Source organism: Phodopus roborovskii, unplaced genomic scaffold (genome assembly GCF_943737965.1).
Source record: "Phodopus roborovskii unplaced genomic scaffold, PHOROB, whole genome shotgun sequence".
NCBI classification, from domain to species: Eukaryota; Metazoa; Chordata; class Mammalia; order Rodentia; family Cricetidae; genus Phodopus; species Phodopus roborovskii.
Genome location: NW_026126525.1, coordinates 6566424 through 6591417, shown reverse-complemented (window position 1 = coordinate 6591417; position 24994 = coordinate 6566424). Strand labels below are relative to the sequence as shown.

Sequence of the window (24994 nt, the reverse complement as noted above, 5' to 3'; positions counted from 1 at the left end):
TTTGAGTTCATACCTGTAGACTTGTGCTGCTCTTAACCTTGGTCAGAGAATCCTCTCTTTGCAATAGGCAGGAATCAGCCGAAAGATACATAACTGACAGGAGACGGAGTGTTCAGACATCTATAGCAACCTCTCTCCAAACCAAGAACATCACAGAAGAGAGAAGGGGAAAGGAGATGTAAAAGCCAAAAGATGAGGGGGAGTGCAGTGGAGTGCTATCCTCTGGGCATGCCATGGCTAGCTCACTCATGAGTTCACAGTGGATAGCATTAGCTGCACAAGATCAAGCCAGCCAAAATTCTGGCACAGATTGGACAGATGACCTCAAGACTTCCCCTCCCCCTTTACTGGGGAGCTAATGGCAGTAGAGTGTTTCTAGGGAGACTGACTCCTTCTATGTTAAGGACATAGGCTCTGATAGAATTCAGATATGCTAGTTGATGGCCCCACACCCATGCACACATGGGAGTGCTGGCTGCACTTAGTGCAAAGAAGGAAGTTGGAAGGGGAATGTATTGAGGGAGACACAGAGAGGTCTGGAGTGAGGAAATGGGAATTAGAAATGGTCATATTTCAGTAGACATATATGTGAAATTCTCAAAAGTAAAAAAAGGAATTCTCACGACTCTACATATCACAAGCCAGAACGATGCAACATGATACCCAAGGTATGCTGGTATTTTGCAACACTGCTTCATTTAAACTCATCCCCATTAATCAGATTAGGATAATAAGTCTCCGAAAAGTTCTACACAGTAAAGGAAAAAGTATTCCCACTGAACTTTTCTCTTCAATTTCATTTTTTCTTTCTCTGCTAACTGACTTATACGCATTCCCTGAAACCACCAGACTTTTACAGATTCCATCCACTTAAACATCCTTTCTTTTCCCACACCTGGGAGAAGCCAACATCCTCTAAATCAGTGGTTTTCAACCTTCCTAATGCTGCTACCCTTTAGTACAGTTCCTTATGTTATTGTGACACCCGCCCCCCCCCAAATATAAAATTGTTTCATTGCTATTTCGTTGCAGGGTGAGCTCAAAGGACTCGGGTTGGGAGGCCCCACCCCCGCCAGAATTTTGCTGTAAAAAATTATAATGTAAATTATTTTTGGAGATACAGATTTGTCAGAGGAATCGCGACCCACGGGTTGAGAAACACTGCGTAGAAGCGTTCCTTTCAGTGCTGTGAACATTTGTGTCACAGCACGCACAGATCACACAGCTCTCTAAAGACTAGAGGTGTGCTTTTCTGTGAACAGTTATAGAACAGCTCACAGATAACCTTCATATCCCACCACAACCAAAGGCAGGCCGTGCACAAAACGATCCACCAATGCCTGCTAAATTTAGCAGCATGTGGCGCCCGCATTCGTGCATGGTGTGTGTGTGTGTGTGTGTGTGTGTGTGTGTGTGTGTGTGTGTTGTGTGCACATGTTGAGGCATCATCCAAGGTGGTTCTCCACATTTTTTGAGTGCAAGACTCACTGGCCCTGAAGTTTATCAATTCAGGTAGGCCAAGGAGTTTCAAAGATCCACCTGTCTCCAGCACTCCCACTCCTACAATGAGATGCACACTCCAGGCACCATGCCTTTTTCTTTCTTCCTTCCTTCCTTCCTTCCTTCCTTCCTTTCTTTCTTTCTTTCTTTCTTTCGAGGGGGGTTGTTTTCTTTTCTTTTTCTTTTTATAGTTTTTTTAATATGTTAATGTGGGTTCTGGGGATCCGAACTCGGATCCCTGTAGGTGACTACCTACTCCCTGTTCCGCAGCCAGAGTTAACTGTATTATAAAACCAGGTCTTCACTCCCCATGTCCTAGACTGTGCCTGAGTCACAAGAAGGTAAGACCTGGGCAGTTAAACAGCTCTTAAATGGTTTTACACAGACAGAGACGTCTGCAACCCAAAGCATCTTCTGAGAGCTCATCTCCGCTCACGGGCTCCCCAGTACCCACAGGTGGCCCCGCCTCCTCCCCTGCCAATCAACCGCTCCTTGCGCCTGCGTAGAGCCGTGCCCAGGCTGGGGCGAGCGGTTGGGAGAGGCGGGTCCCGTCTCTCACTGGCCGCCAGCTATGACGATCACCTACAGCTGCGTTGCTAATGGCCGAGCGGTCCTGGCGGAGCTGGCCCTGACCGGCGGCTCCTATCAGGTACCTGCGGGTTCGGCTCCTCGAGGCAGGCGCCCGCCCGGCCTCCCTCCGTCACGACACGGGGTGACCTCGGAGGACTCTGCGGTCGGGAGGCCCCGCCCCCGCCAGAAGCGCGGGCTGGAGGGCGGGAGCCGCGCGTGCGCCCCCCGGGGGTTGGGACTGGTACTGCACTCTGGCCGCTGTCTGCAACCCGACTCTGAGGTTTTTCTCTGCCCAGAAATAACGCACACACTGGCTGAGCGGGTTGTACTTGCAGATCCCCAGAGTAAAGAAAGCCAGGGCCACCTTGGCAGCGCAGCGTGGGATCCCAGCACTCGGAGTGGGAGGGCCATCAATTTGAGGTCAGCGTGAACTACAGAGGACGGGCTCTAAAAAAGTGAGAGCGCGGAGTGCAGCTCAGTGTTAGAGCACTTGCCAGGAATGTGTATGGTCGGAGAATCCCCAAAAGCTCATGTGTGTTTCTCACACACATATGCTGTGGTGTTCACATACACACAAATGCATTCATACACATACAGCTTACAAGTGTGTGTATGTATATGCTCACCTGTGTGTGTTTGTGTGTGTGTGTGTGTGTGTGTACAAATGTGTATATGAGAGCTGTATGCTCATCTGTGTGTGTTTGGAGGCCAGAGGAAGACATCAGGTGTCCTATCGCTCGCTGCACCATATTCTTTTTGAAGTGGGTCCCCAGCACGTACGCGCGCGCGTGCGCACACACACACACACACACCTTCCTCCCCTAAAACTTGTCAGATGTCATTGTATCTGGACCTGAGATCCATACAGTTGTCCCAGAGGATTAAGTATTTCTCTGGAAATAGGCTGTAATGTCTCTGTGCCTACTAGCCTAACACAGGAAAGGGGATGAAGATGCCACAGAGAAAACAGCCCGGTATTTGGAGATTTTCAAACACCTCATTGTAGCTAGGGGTCTCTTTGTAGTGGCAGGAGATGAGGCCAGAAAGCTGGCAGAGGACAATAGAGGGTGTGGGTGGGTGGCTGTGTGTGTGCCTGTGTACTAGAAAAACTGGGACCAATTAAAATACAAATCAAAGTACAGGCAGCATCAAGGGTGGGTTGGAAGAGAAACAACCCGTTTAGACAACATAGTTATAGTCTATTAAAAACAAAACAAAAAAAAAAAAACAAAAACAAACAAAAAAAAAAAACTCTAAGGCTCTGAGCTACAGCAACCAAGGTACAGGTGTAAAAAGCAGATCCAGAAGAAAGATGGTGAATGCCCTCTAGCATTTGACACCTGGTTGACTCTGTGGAATGAGTAGTGTAACTGCACAGGACGATTCTCACAATGTTTTTCTTTGGCAGCACTGAACAATAGTGAATATATATAGGATAGGATTTAGGGGACTCAAAGGGAATGCAGAAGGAAGGTTACCTTGCAGTCTGGGACATGCTGAATTGTGTTGCTTGTTAAAAATTCAACACATTGCTTCTGTTTACTTTTCTGCCTTATTTCTGAAAGCCACAGTAGGTCCAGGAGGTCATGGGTGTGTTAGTCTAGAGCCCAAAAGTCTGGGTCCGGCAGCTGAAATAAGTGTGAGGTTGCCCAGGAAGTGTGCAGCAAAGGAAGGAAAACACAGAGTGAAGACCTAGATTACCATCACTGGGTTAGACAGGAGGAAGATGTCTGTCAGTCATACCATGCTGCCTTTAGAAGAAACACTAGAGGCAGCTTCTGGCCAGTTGAGTAGGAAATGAGGGAGAGCAGAAGCTAGATGAAGCACGACCCAGGAAGGCTCCTTGCTTGTTCATACATGGAGATGTCCCCATGTTATGCTACCCTTATGAAAGAAAACGTGTAAGACAGTTGAGGGCTACTAGTGGAGCAAGGCCTGAAGGGGCACCGAGGGCCAGCAAGAGAGGCATGATCCTTGCTCAGAGGAAGGCCCTCTTGCTCTGAGGAGAGGAGGGAGTGTGGGCATCCATGAAGGTCCTGTCTTTGCCAGTTCCTCACACCCTGAAATTCCTCCTGGGCTTCACCTTCACATGCATGCCTGTGGTGCCTTTCCACTGCCAGAGTTAGATGGGCTCCTAACAGAAGTCCACACAGAGCTGAGTTACCTTCCTACGGGTTTTTTCTGCATGTGCTTCCCATCTTGTTGAGATTCCCTGATGAGATGCTCTAGGTGGGGATGGGGAGTCACCCTCCATCTTCTCTCATTTTCACCTTAACTTCTGTCACTCTATGCTCGCTCTCCCCCCCACCAACCATGTTTTCATTCCAGCCCTAATTACTTCTCACCACACTCACTGCCATACTGCTGCTCACATGATCATTCCCCAAAATGCCTACAATTGTACCACTCTACCTCTTGGCAGTCGGCCCGTCCCTGAATGGATGGGCTTGTCCATGGTTCTCTTCTTCCTTTTTACAATTGCCCTGTTCCCTGCTACCCTGAACGCTCACCACGACCCCCGAGGTCGCCTCTGTACTTCTTGCCCCTTTGCCTGGAGACCACTTTTCTCCACTTTGAGGCAGTATACTCTCATCTTTGAGGGTTATCCACTTTTTCCTAGACTCCATTCCTAGGCTAACTGGCATCTCTCTACCAAACAACTTAACCCAGCTGAACTGGAATCTTCTTTCCCTTGCTGTCTCTGACATCAAATTTCAGGGAAGAGAATACTTCATCTCTGTCTCCCCGGTCAAATCCAAAGCCTAACACACAGTAAGCTCTCAGCATGTCTTAATAAGAGTGGGAGTAGTCAGAGGGATCATGAGTCACATGGCCTGTCTTTTGAAACATAGAAAAGGGGGCAGTCTGCAACCCAGGAGTAAATTACAGGTACATAATGCCTGCTGTGCAAAAAGTTAGCCAGAGAAGGCAAACCACAGTATAGGGCTTTAAGAGATCTCTTGGTGCCAAAGATACCCCCGTGTGTGTGTGTGTGTGTGTGTGTGTGTGTGTGTGTCTGTCTGTCTGTCTGTCTGTCTGTCTGCCTGTTTCTTCCCCCCCACACACACACACACACTATTCATTTGAAAAAAAGAAATAGTACCAAACTTAATCCCAGGAGCCAAGCAACTGCTATTACAGGGTTCCGAGGTTAGACCAAACTCTGGAAGTCACATGCTCACTGTCTTCATTCTTCCTGAAAGGAAACAGACCTAGGCAAGTCAGCGGCTCTGCAGCATACCAGCTTCCAAATACAAGAGCCCACTTTGTTACATACTCCGCCTCATGTTGTCATTTGTTTTCAGTCTTGCTGTGATATCATAGTTTATATTACACAAAAGAAACACTTAAGGGGGAAACTATAGAAATGTGTGTCATTACTAATAGTAAAGCAACAGAAAATGTCATAGTCCTTTAATTTTTCAAGTGTCTTAGAAATTCTGTCCTAGAAAATGTCACCTTGGCATCTCAGGCAGTAGCAATTATTTTCTACCATAATAGGGTTTACTTGTCCGTAGCCATTTCTATTTTAAGTGTTAGTTTGTGAAAAATGAGAAAGTTAATTAGGAGTGTGGCTATCTAGGGCTTCTTAGGTAACTTTCAGATTCCTTTCAGGTTTCTAAAGCAAAATAATGGGATTCCACTTAATGAACCATAAGTGTTGTGCATAATTATAGTACCTTAGATTCCACCACCACCACCACCACCCCACCACCCCACCCCCGCAAGGAATCACCCTTATAAGAAATAGGCGGGCCGGGTGTTTGTGGCACATGCCTTTAGTCCCAGCACTCAGGAGGCACAGGCAGGTGGATCACTGTGAATTCAAGGCCAGCCTGGTCTAAAGAGCAAGTTCCAGGATAGGCTCCAAAACAATACAGAGAAACCCTGTCTCAAAAAAAAAGAAAAAGAAAAAAGAAAAGAAAGGAAGGGAGGGAGGGAGGGAGAGAGGGAGGGAGGAAGGAAGGAAGGAAGAAAGAGAGAGAGAAAGAAAGAAAGAAAGAAAGAAAGAAAGAAAGAAAGAAAGCAGCTACAAGAGTTCTTGGCAATTATTAGTTTTTAAAAAGTGATGAGTAGGACTGGGGAGATGGCTCAGTGGGTAACGGCATTTGCCGTCAAGCCCAATGGCCTGAGTTAGATCCCTGGAGCCCAACTAAAGGTAGAAGGAGAGAAACAACTCACAAAAGTTGCCCTTTGAACTCAGCATGAGTCACTCAGTAACTGGATGCACCCCACAGATGCACACTGATAGTAAATAAGTATCAAGGGGACAATCGTGAATAAATGTTTGCTAAATGTATTCAGAGAATAAGACATGAATGTTCATAATTCATTAACTATTTATAGTTTGGGATGGAGGAGACAACTCGGTGGATAAAAGCACTTGCTATGTAAATGCAAAAACCCAGGTTCAAATCCCCATAACTCAAGTATAAGCCATACACACATAGAATATCTATAATCTCGGTGCACCTCTGTGGAGATAAGAGACAGAGGCAGAAGAATCCCCAGAAGCTCATGTGTGTCTCTGACATACATGCTGTGGTATTTACATACACACAAGTGCATTCATACACATACAACCTAAGAGTGTGGGGGGATGGGGGATATAGTATGTATGAGAGGTGTATGCTCACCTGTGTGAGTGTTTGGAGGCCAGAAGAAGATTGTACCATATTCTTTTTGAGGCATTTCTTTAGCCAGATTGGCAGCCAGCAAGCCATAGGGACTCCCCCTTCCTCCCTCTTTTCTCCACCAACACCCATATGTGTAGCATTTATAACAAAGGACCCAGAGACAACTATTAGGGTTCAAGCTTCAAGCTGAAGATCAGATAAGCAAAGCAGCCAAGCCAGTAGATTTTACCTCTACCCAGCTGAAATGGTGATCATCAGACTGCTCCCAACTTCACTGCTTCTCAGATTCACCCGGACTGCTATGCTCTCCTCATCATGGCTAGAGACACAGTCTCCACATGAGACCCTTTGCCTTTTATAGCTCCCTCGTGTTGTGATTAAAGATATGTGATCCCAAGTGCTGAGATCATCTTTGTGTTAGCTGTTTCTCTTTAGGACTGGATCAATTTCAGGTAGCTCAGTGTGGACTTGAATTAACTGAGATCAGTCTACCTCTTAATCCTGAGTCCTGGGATTAAAGGTGTGCACCACCACCTCCTAGCTTCTATAGCTAACTATTGCTACTGCTTTGCTATTTTGATCTCAAGAGGCTTAATAAATCATAAACAGTATATCATCCCACATATGGACATACCTGAGATCATTCCTGGTTTCTTATATGAACCCTGGGATCTGAACTCAGGTCCTCATGCTTTAACAATTGAGCCATCTCTCCAGCCCCAGAACATTTTACATATAGTTTTTATCAACTGACATTGGAAAGACACTAGAGGTGTTGGGGATTTAGTTCAGGGATAGAGTACTTGCCTAAACCCTGGATTCAGTCCTCAGCTCTAGGGGGAGCTGATACTTGATTGGCTTCCCAGTCTTAAAGCCAAACATAAGATCTGTCTATAAAGATAAGATTCTCTAATGCAGCCTATATTCATGTACTTACATATATGCATATGATGAATTTTCCTTTAATTCATACAAATGTTTTATGGCATCTTGCCTCTTATCACTCAAGTCATACCAATCAATGATTCTCTTAGGAAAGGGGTTTTTCTTAATAAATCAATCAGAACATTGGTAATCTTAGGAGACAAATACTGAAGAGACACCACAGTCTTCTACAAAGTAAGCTCTGTCTTTTTCCAGGAATCAGCCGCAAAGGTGCTTAGGCAGGTACTTCTGAAAGCCGAACCGATGACCATAATCCAAATAGGAAGGTAAGGTGTACTCTGTCATGAGTCTTCTCTTAATAATTGCAATTCCAGCCAATGCTTCTATGATGGCATGGGGGAAGTCTTTGTACACACCATTGCTTGGCCTCACAGGAAGCAGGAAAATAGAACATCATGAATGGAAACAATAGGTGCCCAAGCCAGAGCAATGGCTACATGTACAGAGGAAAGGGTGGAGCATGCAAGTGAGGAAGGGTGTGTAGGGACGTCACTGTATCAGCAGTGTCCTAACTGAGCAGCGGGGCTAAAAGAGAGTCCTCTTATTCGCCAAGGTGTACCTAAAACATTTCATTCAGGAGAAAAAGAAACTTCTACTTTAAAGTATATTTAGTAATATCAATAAGAAGAGCCACTGCCATTAAATTTTACTTGGGAATATTACATATTTTCTAAACCAGTCTTGAAACACTAGTTAATAAACAGGTGGGTGAATTGAGGGCATTTATTTTAGATCATTGTTGTTGTTGCTGTTGTTGTTTGAGACAGGGTAGCCCAGGCTAGCCTTGAACTCATGGCAGTTGTCATGCCTCAGCCTCTCAAGTGCTAGAAACCTGAGGAACCAAAAAGTAATCTGTCTTTCCTGGTGCAATAGTACATGACCGTAACCCAGAGTTCCAGAGGCAACACTGACAAAAGTCTGAGGCTCACATAGGCTACACAACAAGTGGAAAGTCAGCCTGGGCTACACAGTGAAGAGGAAGGTCAACCTGGGCTACACAGTGAAGAGGAAGGTCAGCCTGGGCTACACAGTGAAGAGGAAGGTCAGCCTGGGCTACATAGTGAAGAGGGAGGTCAGCCTGGGCTACACAGTGAAGAGGGAGGTCAGCCTGGGCTACACAGTGAAGAGGAAGGGAGCCTGGACTACACAGTGAAGAGGAAGGGAGCCTGGGCTACACAGTGAAGAGGGAGGGAGCCTGGGCTACACAGTGAAGAGGAAGGGAGCCTGGGCTACACAGTGAAGAGGAAGGGAGCCTGGGCTACACAGTGAAGAGGGAGGTCAGCCTGGGCTACACAGTGAAGAGGGAGGTCAGCCTGGGCTACACAGTGAAGAGGAAGGTCAGCCTGGGCTACACAGTGAAGAGGGAGGTCAGCCTGGGCTACACAGTGAAGAGGAAGGTCAGCCTGGGCTACAAAGTGAAGAGGAAGGGAGCCTGGGCTACACAGTGAAGAGGAAGGTCAGCCTGGGCTACACAGTGAAGAGGAAGGTCAGCCTGGGCTACACAGTGAAGAGGGAGGTCAGCCTGGGCTACAAAGTGAAGAGGGAGGTCAGCCTGGGCTACACAGTGAAGAGGAAGGTCAGCCTGGGCTACACAGTGAAGAGGAAGGTCAGCCTGGGCTACACAGTGAAGAGGGAGGTCAGCCTGGGCTACACAGTGAAGAGGGAGGTCAGCCTGGGCTACACAGTGAAGAGGGAGGTCAGCCTGGGCTACACAGTGAAGAGGAAGGTCAGCCTGGGCTACACAGTGAAGAGGAAGGTCAGCCTGGGCTACACAGTGAAGAGGGAGGTCAGCCTGGGCTACACAGTGAAGAGGGAGGTCAGCCTGGGCTACACAGTGAAGAGGGAGGTCAGCCTGGGCTACACAGTGAAGAGGAAGGGAGCCTGGGCTACACAGTGAAGCCCTATCTCAAAAACAAAGGTTACATGTAAATTATTTATATAGTTTTTATACCAGGGTGACTGTTTGTAAGTGAAAACCAAGTAATCAGTGTGTTGTGCTGAATTTCTCCAGCATTATAAATAGATGCATTCTTTTCAAAGCTATGTCTACCATACTCTCTTTATTGGTGGAATCACGTACTTATGTGCTACAGACAATGGCTTGGATACCTTGGCACCATCTGCATTTCTTAAAAAAGTAAGTAACTGTTGACACTGCTGTGCTGGCATTAAGCTGCTGAAGTTATGAGGTCTCTGTCCTATGGGTCATTAACAATAGTGTCACAAACCAGAACAAGCCACTCATCTCCAGCTGATTTACAGAGCCCTTGTCGACATCAAGGTCTTACCCCATTCTTTGTCTCCTGGTTCCTTAAAGTCCCCAACTCAAAAATAAGGTTGACAAATATCCTCCACTGAGATCTATTAGAACCTCCCATTATACTCGTTTTCTTTTTTAACATTAGAAATTAAACTATCATAGCACATATAATTCACAAGTAACTATATAGAGAAGGATGTCAGTGACCAAAATTTTTAGAGCAATATTCTAGAAATACTTCTGTCATAGTATATAAATCAATTATAAGAGCTAAATGAGAGTAAATATTAATTTGGTGTCTTTATTTCATACTTGTATTTCAATCATATTCACCTCCCACCCTCCCCAGCCACTCCTAGATACCCCAGCACTTTACTCATAAAAGAAATACTGTTTTTAAGTAAAGATATGTTATCTCTAGTAAAAATTTTAACAGAATTGCCAGCAAATATATACTGTGTAGTGAGACTTCATACATATCTGAGAGGCTAGTTGCCATAGATACTACCTGTTACTCCAAAGTCTGAGCTCACCCAATAGGAGACAGTGTAAAGACACAGCTAAGCCACTGCCCTGGGGATTTCTATGAGAGCTTCACATTTTTATTTTTTATTTATTTTTTATGTGTGTCCATCTTTTGCCTAGTTGTAGTACACCACATGTGCCATCACCATGGAGGTCAGAAGAGGGTACCAGATCCCTGAACTGTCATTACAGATGGTTGTGAGCCACCATGTGGGCGCTAGAAACTAAACCTGGATCCTCTGCAAGTGCTCTTAAGTGCTGAGCCATCTCTCTAACCCATGGTTCTTATTTTTAAAAGGAAATGTTCCTAATCTTCAACAGTATATATTACAAATATACAAACAAGATAAATACTTAAATAAAAACACTGACCCCAACAGTTCTACGATAGTTACTAATAATTCATACATTCATGAATCATGCACACATTTCATCTGTTCAGAGCACATGTAACATTGACACAGTCCTCTTGTTAGTGTATATAAAGTCAGAGGGGAATTCTCACTGCATTGACAATTGCTAGAATTCAGAAAGTAATCTTACTGAATATACCCTACCGTGTTTTTCTCTCTGCCCTTTACAATAAAACATCCCAATTTTGCCACACTTCTGAAAACCAGGTGACACAAAACTGCCAACCAGGTCATTTTTACCAGTACTTCTGAGAGATGTAATATTAAGTACAAACAAGTGTCAGGATTCTTTTTTTTGAGGTGCTGAAACTTCTTATAACTAACATTTGGCATAGTATGGCACTTGGCATTGTTTTATGATTTCTGAGTCAATTTTGAAGACAAGGACAGACAAGATTTGGGAAATGTCACAAGTCTTACTTCCTGTGTCCTTTTTGTATATATCAAGGCTTCAGCCAAACTATGTGAGTCTCTAGCTTGTACTAGAACCCTAGATAAGCGTGTGCCACACACGGTGTTCACAACTGCCATGTCTTAAAGTAGAAAGGATGCCCTGCCACCAGAAAGCCCCTGGTGTTTCAAGTTTCTACCATGAATATTTGCTCTGTCGTTCTCCACTTGGAATTAGCCATACAGGTTACATATTTCCATTAATTTCCCCAGGTTAGTGACATTTTTACAAGAAATCCTTTGATGTCACAGGAACATTTTTTCCCTTCAAATGCACTTGCTACAGATTTTCAGCAAATACTTGCACAGCACATGGTATGTACCTCAACTTGTATCCTAAATTCATCCATGCTTCTGATGAGTTGGTCATAAGAGTGGGAGGGAAGGGTGAGAACTGTCTGTAGGGTGCAAAGATTCACACTGGGAGTATCTGCAGAGCAGCAGAAAACACAAGTGTTATGCTGCTGGATCGTTCACCAGTCTTCTGTGCAGCTTGTTTTAGTTGAAAAGAAAATGGATAAACTAAAAATACTTAAATGGATGCCTGGATGGGATTGTGGAAAGGAAGCAGGGTTGAGCTGTCAGAGAGAGCAATTAGGCCTTTCTGTGTAAAACCTGAGCTGAGGGTTGAAGAGATGGCTCAAGAGCCCTGGCTGCTCTTTCACAGGTCCTGAGTTCTCTTCCCAGAAACCTTCTCACAACCTTCTATAGTGGGACTGATGCCCTCTTCCGGCACAAAGTTGTTTGTGCAGATAGAGCACTCACATACATAAAATATATACATCTTTTAAAAAATAAAATCTGTGTTGAAAAGTTGACTTTTTAACCATGTGAGTGTTTTGTTTAATTATAAAATACTATTTAAAATTTTAAAACTTGTCTTCATTGGGTGAAATAAGATGTCACTAAAGGGCAAATAGTCTATAATTCCATTTACAATAATTAAATTTTTCGAGAAGGAAAGTGTGGTATAACTGCAGAGGATGGAGAAAAGGAGAGTGGGCAGTTGACGTTGATATGTATATGTTTGTATGTTCAGTTCAGGGAAAATGATAAATGTATAGATGGGCATCACCAAACAGTAAAATGTACCAGTGCCACCAAACTGCACACTTGAAATAGCTACACAATAGAAACAGAAAAGAAGGAGGGGAAGCAAGAGGAAGAAGAGTGGCAACCAATAAAGTCACCACAGAAACTAGTAAACATCTCTCAGTAATAACCTTACATGGGAATTGCCTCTGCTTAGACTGCCAGTCTAGATTTAAAACTAGGTCCAACTCTCTGTGGTCTCCAGGAAACCATGTGCACTGGTAATGACACTCACAGACCCAGAGGCAATGGGCAAAAAAAAAAAAAAAAACAATTGGTCAAGCAAATGGAAACTGAAAACAAGCTGGCATGGCTATTCTGTTAAAGCAGACTTCAGACCAAAAGTAACCAAAAGAGATAAGACACTGCATATTAATGAAGAGATCAATTCATCACCAGAAGATATAAGAATTGTATATGAACCAAATGTTAGGAGTCCCAACATTTATGAAGTAAATATTAATAGACATAATACTAGTGACTTTGTTACCCACTTTTATCTAGATATGTCATCCAAACTAATTACTGACAAAGACACCTCAGATGTCACTGCACCACAGGTCAAATAGACTTACTAGGAATGCACATAACAGTACCATCCAACAAACACAGCACATGCTCACCTCACGGAATCTTCTCTAAAACACACCATCTTCTAGACTACAGCCAAGTCTTTTAACAAATACAAAGGAAAGAATCTCTCCCATCTTCACAGGTCATAGTGAGATCTGGAAATCAGTAACAAGAAAAAAACTACAGAAACAACACAAAGACATGGATATTGAACAATATACTCTTAAATAATCATTGAATAAATCATAAAGGAAGTCTTAAAGTTCTTAGAGAAAAATCAAAATCAAAGCATAATTACCAGAACCACTGGGATATAGCTAGGACAGTTTTTAATTTTATGTTTATCAGTATTGGGACTTGTGCATGTTAGGCAAACACTTGACCAGTGAGCCAAACTCTACAGAACTTTTTTTTTTCATTTTTTAAAAAATTTTACTTAATTTTTTTCATTTATTTTACATACTGACTACAGTTCCCCTAGCCCCACTTCCCATCTACCCCCTCCCCATCCACTCCTCCTCTCTCTCCATTCAGAAAGAAGAAGGCCTCCCGTGGGCTTGAGCAAAGCATGGCACATCAAGTTGAGGGCAGGACCGAGCTCCTCCCCTTGCGTCAAGGCTGGTCAAGGTAATCCAGCGTGAGGAACAGGTCCCCAAAAGCCAGCTAAGCTACAGGGACTAGTCCTCATCTCACTGCTAGGAGCCCTACAAAGAGACCAAGCTACACAACTGTCACACACGTGCAGACGGCCTAGGTCGGTCCCGTGGAGACTACGAGGAATATTTATAGGTCTGTGTGCTTACACTGAAAAATCAGATCTCAGTAAGATGTCTCAGTAGATGATGGCACCTGTCAGCAAGTGTGATAAACACACATTCAGTCCCCAAAACTTACACAATGGAAGGAGAAAACCAACTCCTACACATCTTCCTTTGAACTCCATGCATGTCCTCTCACATTGAGGGAAAAAAAAATGTAGCTTAAAACTTGAAGAATTATCACAAATAAATGACCTATCTGCAACCTGCATTTGTAGGTCATGACAGTAGAAAGGTTACTGGAAAGGTAGGAAATGGAAGAGGGTGTGGAAAGGGTAATTAAAACCATGTAATAATAGGATAGCAAATGCATTGGGGAAGGAGAGACAGGAGAGGCTGCTGGAGAACAGGGTAAATAACAGTATAATGACACGTATGTATGAACATGTTATAATGAAGCCCAACTTTGTATGCTATCCCAACAGTAATTAAAAAAAATAAAATTCCAAACAAAGGCAGTTTATAGATGTGACAAGTCAGCCTCATCACCAACCAGGTCAGGTAATGCTGGCAACAGTAACATCTGTGTGGGGACAAGAGCCATTCTGCCTGGGGGTGGGGACCTGTCTGTGTGGAGGGCAGAGATTGACAGCCAAGGCACTGGAGGAGAGAAAGCAAGTGGCTCTCTTAGCTATGAAATGGCAGTGAAGATGGGAATCCAGCAGCCAGACAAAGGAGGCTGTGGGTTCCACTGTCAGCATAGGTGTTAGGAGGTCCCCTGTATAGGCCAAAGGAGCTGGGGCATTTGGGTTACATGAAGATCAAGGACAATAAGGAAGCTATGAGATGACACACCAGTTCCAGACTTGTGTGCTCAAACCTCTCTCCGACGCAGAGGCAGCAATGATTCTCTGAAGTCTTGTCCCAGAACAGCGCATGCGGTCAGAGTCATTCTGAAAACATCAGGTTAAAAACCAAACAAGTTGTTTTTGATGGAAATAGGAGAAAGGAAATGGCATGGAAGAACTTAAAATGTGAATTAGTAAGTGAAGGGAGCCAGTATAGAAGGACTGCATTCTCTACTATTCAAATTATGTGGCAGTCTAGAAATCGTCACACTGTGCACAACACAGTACCCAAGGTTTCCAGGACTGTGGGAAGTAAGTAGTAAAAACAGGTAGGAGGGCTTCACTGGCCATAAAACTATCCTTATGCCACCTTAATAATGGATGTACTGGGGCAGGAGAGACAGCTCATCAGTGAAAGGGAACTTGAGGCTCCTGCAGAGCACTCTGGTTCAGTTCCTGCACCACATGGTAGCTCACAACTGTCCATAACTCAACTTCGGGGAATCTAGTGCTCTCTTCTGGTCTCCAAGGATACCAGGCACACATATGCAAACACAGTACACACATAAATGCAGGTAAAACACCCATTCATATGAAATGAAGTAATGGTTGTTTTAAATAATGATTACATGTTTGTTCATCAGATGTACACCACTGAGGATGAACTAATTGGAATGGATGAAGGAGTTGTGTGTCACTGAAAGCAAAAGACTTTCTTGACTCAGGAACATAACTGGGGATGCCAGGGTCTGAGGTGATCAGCAGTCACCAAAGCCACCCCAAGCCAAACCTGAAGAGTGAATCTAACGTGCAACAGGAGGGCAAGTGGTAGAAAGGAGTGTGTTAGAAGTTGATAGTGAGAGAAGGGAAGGGTGAGGTCTAGAGAAGGGAAGTAAGCAGTGTTCCTGTCAGCAGAGACTGGGCCCAAAAAATAACTTGCCACTGACAGTGGCTGCCTAAGGATTAATAAGCCTTCTTATTTATTATCTTGAGGTATGTGGGGTGAGCTGGTCATTCTAGCTGACCCACCCACAAGGTGTCTGTGTACCTGTCCATCCCAGGTATCTGAAGTGGAGTTTGCACCTTACCTTCACATGTACCTTCCAGGCAGCTGGGCAAAGGGAGAAAGAACAAGAAACCAGAGGAGGAATTAAAGTCCACAGCATTTACAGCAATTCTGTTCTCCAGCCAGATCAGAAGACATTTCCAGTTTCTGTCCATGGACAAGCAGTGAGGTCCCTGTGCCTGAAACTGCCCAGCACTTCCTACCTCCTGCTCATACCAGCAGTGTAAACTGGCCGTCAGCTGTAACAATTGTTCTACTCCCTCCCTGTAGAATGTTGGGAGTAGACGACGCTGTGCCCTGTAGCAGCCAGGGAGTAGCCAGAAAGTTGAATTTTACCGTGAACATGTAATGTCCCTTAAAAAAAAATTCTATTTTTTAAAAATGATTAAATAAACCATTTAAAGAAAACCACCCCCTCCTCACTGAATGCATTGGTGTGACTCTCCCCTCCCCTTGCGTGTTTGTGATGATGGAGTTTCTGTCCCACCTGGTCCTGTATCATGTTTCGAAAGATTAGAACAGGACAATTTGTGGTTTAGTTGATTCCTTGTAAAAGTAAGATGTGCCCTTGACAATAACGAGTTTCACTAATACAAATTAAGTTTGTGTTCTATTTTACATCTGTGTAGATGGAGTACAATAAGGGTCAAAGTGACAACACAGTGTCTACAGTGAAAAGCCAAGTGACTGATGTAAAAAACATCATGCTGAGAAACATGGACAAAGTTTTAGAAAGAGAAACAGAGACAGTGAGCATCGTCCCAAAAGGAGCAGATGACCCCCAGGAAACAGTAAGTAATTTGCATGGATGTTGACCTCAATAACAGCGTTATTGCCCTGGGTACAGCCTGCTCAAGGCAAAGACACACAGAGCTAGTGTGAGATAATACTTTGTAACCAAAAAGAAAGGAAATGGATTGCAACAGAAATATTAAAGAATAATTTCAGGTCTGCAAACTGGCTCACGAGTAAAAGTACTCACTACCAAGCCCGACCACTTGAGTTCTATCTCCACAACAAAAAAAGCAGAGGTAGGGGGCTGGAGAGATGGCTCAGATGTTGAGAGAACTGATTGCTCTTCCAAAGGTCCTGAGTTCAATTCCCAGCAACCACATGATGGCTCACAACCATCCATAATGAGATCTGGTGCCCTCTTCTGGCCTCCAGGGATACACACAAACAGAACACTGCATACATAATAAATAAATACATAAATCTATTTAAAAAACAAAATTAAAAAAATTAAAAAAAGCAGAGGTAAAGATGAGGTTCCAACAAGCTGTCCTAAATCCATGGTCTGTGGCATGGGGGTGCACACATACATGTACATGAGTATACACAAAATAAATGACCTCTTAAAAAGAATAGTTGGATAGTAAATGACATTCAGGGATTATTATTAACTTTTAGGCATGATAAAGATTCTGCACTTATGGTTTTTAAAGTCATTTAGAAAGGTTCATACTAAAATGTTGTGGCTAAAATTAGATAATATCTGAGCATCTGCTCCAGGATAACTGGAGAAAGCAAAACTTATCATATGCTGATAACTACTAACACTGGTGCTGAAGGGATGGGGCCTCATCATGTCATTCTGTCAACTTTTACATGTCTCCCAAATTCTTCAGCAGTTTGGAAACTAATCTGGACAGTTCCCTTCCAGCATCTTCAACTAATTTTTACTCATCTTTTCTGGAATGTGGCCGCCATGTTCACACACACTGAGTTCTATTCATTATCTCCAGCTTTTTTCCCTTCATCTCATTTGCTCACATTAGAATTTTTTTAACTTTTATTTACTGGTTGGGCATGAGGGTGGGTATGGAAAGTACACAGATGTGTGTGGTGGTCAGGGGACAACATGCCAGCATGTCTCTGGCTACCCCACACCCAGCTCTGACATGGGGACTAGGAATCTGAACTCACATCATCCTGTTTGCTCAACAGTCACGTCATTACTGGGCCATCTCCCTATTCCCTTATTTGACTTTTTAACAAAAAAGTAGGCTATTAAAAGGTCAGTTTTCCTACAAATAAATATAAATCATGTATGTTGGGGGTAGGTTACATGTATACTTCCAGGTATTCCTCAAACTCCAATATAAAATTGGTAAAATAATAACTTGAACACATATAAGCCACTAGGATAAAAAACAAGAGTAGGTAAGAATCGACAGCACTTTTAGAACCAAAAAATGAATGAGTAGTTTCTAACCTCAGTAACGGAGAACAAGTTGAAATACAAGCCTATAGCAAAAGAAGAGATTAACACAGAGACTGATCCAGGCAACAGAACCTTGGGAAAGACCATAAGGTGGTACTTCTCAAAGAGGTACATAAAACAGGAAGGACCATAAATACAGTACTTCTAAAAGTAGATGAGTGCTACAGAGTCTAGAAACAGGAGACTGAGCATGGCCTTTAAAAGGAACATCTAGAGTACCTTCCCTATTTATTTTATCCAGCTGACTGCTTCCCCAACAGAGGATTAAAAAAAAAAAAAAACTAGCTCTAAAGATGGCGGACCAGAAATATCCCAAGTTCAGGTACCAAGTGTGGTTGCAACAGAGTGAGTGCATTTTAAGATTAGATGGAATAAGAATCAAGTGGTTACTCCCAACATATGTCCCTCTCTGTTTCATGAAAGCAGGGGCAAAAGGATCACCCACTGAGAATTGATTAGACCAAAGGAAAACCAGGCAAGCACCACTAGCAACATGACCAGACCCATCCCAGACCATCCTTGAGGGAATTCCACTAAAAGCCAGACTTCATCCTCTCATACTGACTTTCCAGTCTTCACTTTACCAAGCCAGTAACCCAAATCATGAGCTACTAGAAGTTGTGCGTGCTTCTAATCCTAGCCCTTGGGAGAGGAAGAATGGGGAAAAAAAAGATTTTAAAGGGTTTTAAGGATCAAAAAGAAGCAAAAACCAAAGACTAATTAGAATAAAGCTAAGGACTTACTGAAGATAGAGCAAGGGAGGCAATGCATGAATGAAAAAAGAGAGATGTCTATTTCTTTGGAGACCCTGGACATGGATTAATGGAAGACAAGTGAAAAACTAACAAAAACATTTTAATGATAGGTAGTGTTAGCTTTAGAGAAACCAAAGTATCACTAATCAACTTAATAATGGGTTAATTATTAGCTCCAAAACCAAAGACCTTAAAGTCAGTGCAGTTGGTGGTCCTGGAAACACCTACAAAATTCTGCTTGCCTAGAAAAACAGGGAGGTACAGGGAGGAAATACGGCACTGACAAGTGACTTCTGTGCTTGACAACAGAAATGAGAACAACACATGCTTTGTAGAAAAGCATAGAAAAACAGGCTCCAGGAGAAAATGACCAACTAAATTAGGTCATTCTACAACTCTACCATGCCAACTGCATGGCAGACACAGTTCTAGGCTGTGCTCCCACAATCCCGGGATATGGGGCTGGATATGGGACACCATTAGATTTTTACCAGCACCCGTGGCTTCTCTATGGTAGACACTGATCTCATTCCCTCTAGTTGTGACAATTCAAAGATGTTTCCCGGAGGGCAAAAATTGCCTCCAAGTTGAAAACCATTATTTTATATATGAAGGACTTGGCATCACACAAAACAAATGAAAATAATTACTGCTAAGAAATAAATTCAAGACTGAGAAGCACAAGACTTCAACAAAACTGAGTTGGGCAGTGATGGCCCACACCTTTAATCCCAGCACTTGGGAGGCAGAGGCACGCAGAACTCTGAGTTCTAGGCCAGCCTGGTCTACATAAGGAGCTCCAAAACAGCCAGGGCTACACAGAGAAACCCTATCTTGAGGGGTAGGATTATACACAAACACACACACATACACAAAGTTATTGACTTCTGAGAGGCCGGAGGGCAAGAAAGCACCTGCCAGCTGCTTTTACTTGTATGTGTTGTAGAATCCAAATTTCAAACCATATATACTCATTCCATGAATTAGAAAATTACCTAAGAGAATGCAGAGACTAGTCATATCCTAGCACTTTTCTGTAACTTGTGGGCAGTCCTGCAGTTCTAGATTTGAATCCTAGCCCCATCACTTACTATAAACTCGTATTTAACTAAGACCTCTGGTTCATTCTCTTCACCCACAATAACATTCAAGTACTTGGGAGATTATTGAATAAAACGTATTAGTACAGAAATACATATGAAGTACATTATGTGACTTACAGCTTAGCACCCAATAACTTCTTATATACTGAAAGCTGCACTGGTCACCTGGATTCTTCATAGCAGATCCTTGGAAATAACCAATAGTATCATGGGTACATAAACCTGGTGTCTTCTAATTGTTCCTACACTAGAAATATAAGGTTGTGGCTGGAGTGATGGCTCAATGGTTGAGAGTGTTTGCTGCTCTTGCAGAAAAACTGGGTTTGATTCCCAGTACCTATGTGGCAGCTCAGACCATCTGTAACGCCAGTTCTAGGGCATCTGCGATCTTCTGACCTCTGAGGAATCCAGCCACACGTGTTGCACATATGTACATGCAGATAAAGCGTGCACATGCACATACATAAAATAAATCTAAAAGAAAAAAATTTAAATAAGTAACTAAAAAGCAGTGTGAGACCAGGGCTAGAGGACCCAGAGTTTAGTTCTCAGCACCAACATGGCAGCTTTCAACCATCTGTAACTCCAGTTTAAGGGGCCCAACGCTGTAAAGGAACTTCTTAATTGGTCTAGAAAATAAAAAGCAGGAGTCAGATATAGAGGGAAATGCTGAGAGATCAGAGAAAAGGAGCAACCCATACCTTACCTCCTAAGTGTTTCAGCAGAGCAGAGAGCAATTTCCTAACTCTCCCTGCTTATATCCTGTTTCTACCCAGCTACATGACTTCCTGTCTGTCTGTACAGACCTCCAGACCTCTATGGTTAGATAGTGGCAAGCTCCATTCTCTGACAAGCTTTGTGTAAGAAAGATATCCCCACATATCCCCATTTTTTGTCTAAAATTTTAAAAATGTTATAATGAATATGAGAAAAACTGTGTACATAACTATATTCAATGTATACATGGCAATAAGTACATGAACAATGTCTAGTCCATAAGCATATGACAAATTCCAAGAAAATACTCTCTTATCTATTCTTTCTTGATGATTACAAAGTCTTGTACCTAATTTACTTTCTATTCTAATTTGCATATCGTTATCTTTTAATGTCTTTTTAAACCTATTATACTTAATACAACTATAGTGAGTTTCTTTACTGATTCTGGTAAACAGAGAAAACTATAATTATACTGTTTAGTCTTTAACTCCCTCAGAGACCCAAGAAGGAAATAATATTAACTGGGTAAACAGGAAGTGCAAGCAAGTGACTTGCAAAAAATGTGAGAAATGACAGAAACAGCTGGCTTCCTAAACAGTCACCCAAGATTGCTCTGCAATATTGGGGCATCCATCTTCAGCCTATAGGCCTAGACTATTTGATAGACATTTCTGTGAACCAGGATAATCTGTAGGACAAGGTTTGCAATCACTCTTTTTGGTGTCCTGTATGTCCAATTTGGACAGCATATTGTCAGCAGTAGAGGCAAGGGCACTTTCCTGCCCAGTGTCTTACCTTTACCACAAAGAACTCAAACTCCATGTGGAGTTTTTTTGATGCCCATCATCTTCTCTTGGCATAGATTGGGGCTGCCAAGAACAGAAATGTCTCATTGTCATAACAGAAGAATGTATGTTATTAAAACATGTTAAATGCTATATTCTGTAGATCTCTGGTTGGTAGAGCATGAGACTCTTAATCTCAGGATCATGGGAACATGCCCCACATTGGGCGCCAATATGTAAAGGGAATTTGTTGTAAAGGGAGTTCTTAATTGGTCTAGATAATTAAAAGCTGGAGTCAGATATAGAGGGAAATGCTAAGAGATCAGAGAGAAGGAGCAAGTCACAGCACACTTTCCTCTTCTGGCTTCCACAGGCACTGTACTTACATGGTAGGTAGACATGTAGGCAAAACACTCACCCACATTAAATAAATAAATAGACCTATAACCTCTAAGGAAATAGAAATAGTGGTTAAAAGTCTCCCAACAAAATGGCAGAGAAACACTTAAGGAAATGTCCATCATCCTTAGTCATCGGGAAATGCAAATCAAAGGGACTCTGATATTCCATCTTATACCTGTCAGAATGGCTGAGATCAAAAATACAAATGATAGCTTATGCTGGAGAGGATGTGGAGCAAGGGAAAACACTCCCCCATTGCTGGTAGGAGTGCAAACTTGTACAGCTGCTGTGGAAATCAGTATGGTGGTTTCTCAAAAAAGTGGGAGTCAATCTACCTCAAGACCCAGCAATACCACTTACTCCTGGGCATATACCCAAAGGATGCTCAATCATATGACAAGAACACTTGCCCAACTATGTTCATAGCAACTTTGTAGTAGCCAGAACCTGGAAGCAACCTAGATGCCCCTCAACTGAAGAATGGATAAAGAAAATGTGGTACATTGACACAATGGAGTATTACTCAGCTGTTAAAAAAACAATGATGTTAGGAAATCTGAAAGCAAATAGGAGGACCTAGAAAAAAAAAACATCCTGAGTGAGATAACCCAGACCCAGAAAAAACAAACATGGTATGTATTCACTCATAAGGGGATGTTAACTATAAAGTAAAAGATAATTATGCTACTACAATCTACAGACCCAGAAAGGCTAGATAACATGGGCCCAAGGTGGGTGGGGATGAATGAATCTCCCTGGGAAGGGGAAATAGAGAACTTCTGGTTGGATTGGGAGTGGGTGGAGGGGGAGGGCACTGAAAAGGTGGGGCTTTTCTGCCTGATGCAGGGAAACTCCCATGAGTACACTTTTTTTTTGTTTGTTTGTTTTGTTTTTTTTTTTTTAACTCTTACCACCCAGCTCCCAAATAAATACACAGGAGTTATTCTCCAGCTTTAGCTTGTTTCTAGCCAGCTTTTCTAACTCCAATTAACTCTTTTGCATCTGGGCTTTTTATTTTTTTCTCCCTATGATATTCTTTCCTTCTTACTCTGTGGCTGGTCCCTGGTGCCCACCTCTCCTCTCCCTCCAGCTCTCTCCTCTTCTCCTCTAGACTTCCCGTTTATCTCTGCCTGACAACCCCACTTATTTCTCTCTCCTGCCTAGCTATTGGCCATTCAGCTCTTTATTAGACCAATCAGGTGTTTCAGACAGGTAAAGTAACACAGCTTTAGAGTTAAGCAAATGATACACAAAAGAATGTGACACATCTTTGCATCATTAAACTAATATTCCATAACACATGAGTCTAGGATAGCCCCAGGTAAGACTTCTGGCAGTAGCCTGAACTAGCCATCTTGTGTCTGGATTGATGTCTACCCCAATTGTCATCAGAGAGCATCCATCCAATGACTGATGGAGGCAGATTCAGAGGTCCATAGCCAAATATTGAACTGAGTTTTGGGAGTTCTGCTAAGGAGGGATTATATGAACCAGAGGGGTCAGGAACATCACAGGAAACTCACAAACAGCCTAGCTCATGGGAACTCAAGAGTCTGAGCCAAAAACCAGACCTAAGCCCTCTGCATATATGACAGTTGTGTAGCTTGGTCTATTTGTGGATCTTCTGACAACAGGAGCAGGGGCTGCCTTGCCTTGTCTTGCCTAGCCTGAATACAGGGGGAGGCGCTTGATCTCATGGCAGCTCAATATGCCATGCTTTGGTGATGCCCATGGGAGGCTTGTCCCTTGCTGAATGGATAGAGGGGTGGATTGGGAGGGGCAGAGGGGATGTGGGAGAGGAAGAGAAGCCGTGGTCAGGATGTAAAATAGATTTTAAAAGCCACACTTCTTTGACTTGACCATATTCACATCTGTATTTCTGTATCTCTGTGACATTACCTGAAACAAACAAAAGTTTTGATTGGACTCAGCTTTCGAGGGTTTCCATCCAGGTATGCACCATGGAGCAGTTGAGTTCAGGTGATGTGTGCCAGTGGGGAAAGAGAGCCAGCAGCAGAGGATAGGCTCACCTCTAACAATCTTCCAATAGCTAGATGCCTTCCAAAGACACTGTAAACCCCTTCCCGCCCCCCCCCCCACGCACACAAGGCTTCTAAAGTAGCTCCACTAGCTTCACTAGTAGTGAAGGCCACTACAGACTCAAATCCTAACAATATCTAATTATCTAAGAAAATTGCTAGTAAATAACAAAATTCTCATAAGGCAGTCATCTTAGATGTGTCATGTTCACTTCCTCAGTTAACCCTCATAGTCTGCTGAACTACACAATAGGTGTTATCTCCATTTAAAATGTCATTACTCCAGTAAATATTTGGTCTACTGTATGCCAGACATTGTCCCACACTGAGAATGCAAGGATGCATGCCATAATTTTCTCTTATCTAGCATCATATGACATTTACTTACTAACCAGAAAATAAAGAATAACTAGTTGGCTGGAGAGATGACCCAGCAGTTAAGACAGCTTGCAATTGGTTCTTCCAGTGGGTTCCAACACCTGTAACTTCAGCTCCGGGAATTCAATGCCACCCAGAGACAAATAAGTCTTTAAAACAATTTACACAACAGAACTGTGGTAGAACTTTAAATCAGGTTATAAGGAATCCTTTTGGTACACCACAAGGAAAATTAAAATAGGAAAACTTGCTCAAGATCCCAGCGTTAATAAAGTCACAGCTCAAGGCTCCTAGAACCATGGGGCTGCTCTTCACAAATCCACCAAGTCCTAATGACTGCTTCTGGAATTAGTTAAAACTGAAATGGCCTTCCTAAATATTTGAGTGTCCCATTAAGTTCAGAAATTCTAAGTTTGTATTTATTTTTATTTCAGGCTGAAGAATCTGAGAAAGCAAGGAAGATCCCCAAGAGGGTATGGTGGAAACACTTCAAGATAGTCATTACCGCCCTTACAATTCTCCTCTCCATCATTGTCATTCTCTTAAGTACACACACAATACCTACCTGACCCTTCCTCCCCTCAAAGCCAATAAACTGTTTTGTGGAATTAGAGTTCTACACCCAGTAATTCTGAACACACACTTTCAGTGGCAGAGAACTGGACGGAGGGAAGAAAGGGTGAAGTGTCCTGACCTTTGGCATCTTCTGACACTGCTGTCTGTACCTGTTTCCCTGACACAGCCTTGCTGCTGTCACACTTCTTCCTTGGCCTCCCTCACCTTGGAGACTCAGTGATGCTGCCCGACTTTAGCCCCAGCATTCAGGAGGCTAAGATGGGCAGAGCTGAGATCAAGGCCAGCTGATCTACACACCAAGTCCAGACCAACCAATCTTGACCAGGAGTCTGGCTCAAACAAGAGACAAGCAGCATGGTGACTCATGCTTGTAAT

The 24994-nt window shown here is 43.1% G+C and overlaps 1 protein-coding gene across 1 annotated transcript; it reads left to right on the top strand.

Annotated features, from left to right (window-relative positions):
- Positions 1 to 2053: 2053 nt before the first annotated feature.
- On the top strand, positions 2054 to 24642 carry LOC127232416 (uncharacterized). The gene is made up of 6 exons (XM_051198564.1): positions 2054 to 2149; positions 7848 to 7918; positions 9693 to 9789; positions 11514 to 11615; positions 16267 to 16428; positions 24478 to 24642. Exons 1-6 carry the CDS (start codon positions 2072 to 2074, stop codon positions 24610 to 24612), a joined length of 645 nt encoding a protein of 214 aa, XP_051054521.1. The 5' UTR covers positions 2054 to 2071; the 3' UTR covers positions 24613 to 24642.
- Positions 24643 to 24994: the final 352 nt, after the last annotated feature.

Bases quoted from the DNA above. Each gene is read 5' to 3' on its own strand.
- LOC127232416 (XM_051198564.1), top strand. From the start codon at position 2,072: ATGACGATCACCTACAGCTGCGTTGCTAATGGCCGAGCGGTCCTGGCG. The intron at 9,790-11,513 runs GTAAGTAACTGT...TAATTTCCCCAG, and splicing joins CATCTGCATTTCTTAAAAAA to GTTAGTGACATTTTTACAAG. The intron at 11,616-16,266 runs GTATGTACCTCA...ACATCTGTGTAG, and splicing joins AAATACTTGCACAGCACATG to ATGGAGTACAATAAGGGTCA.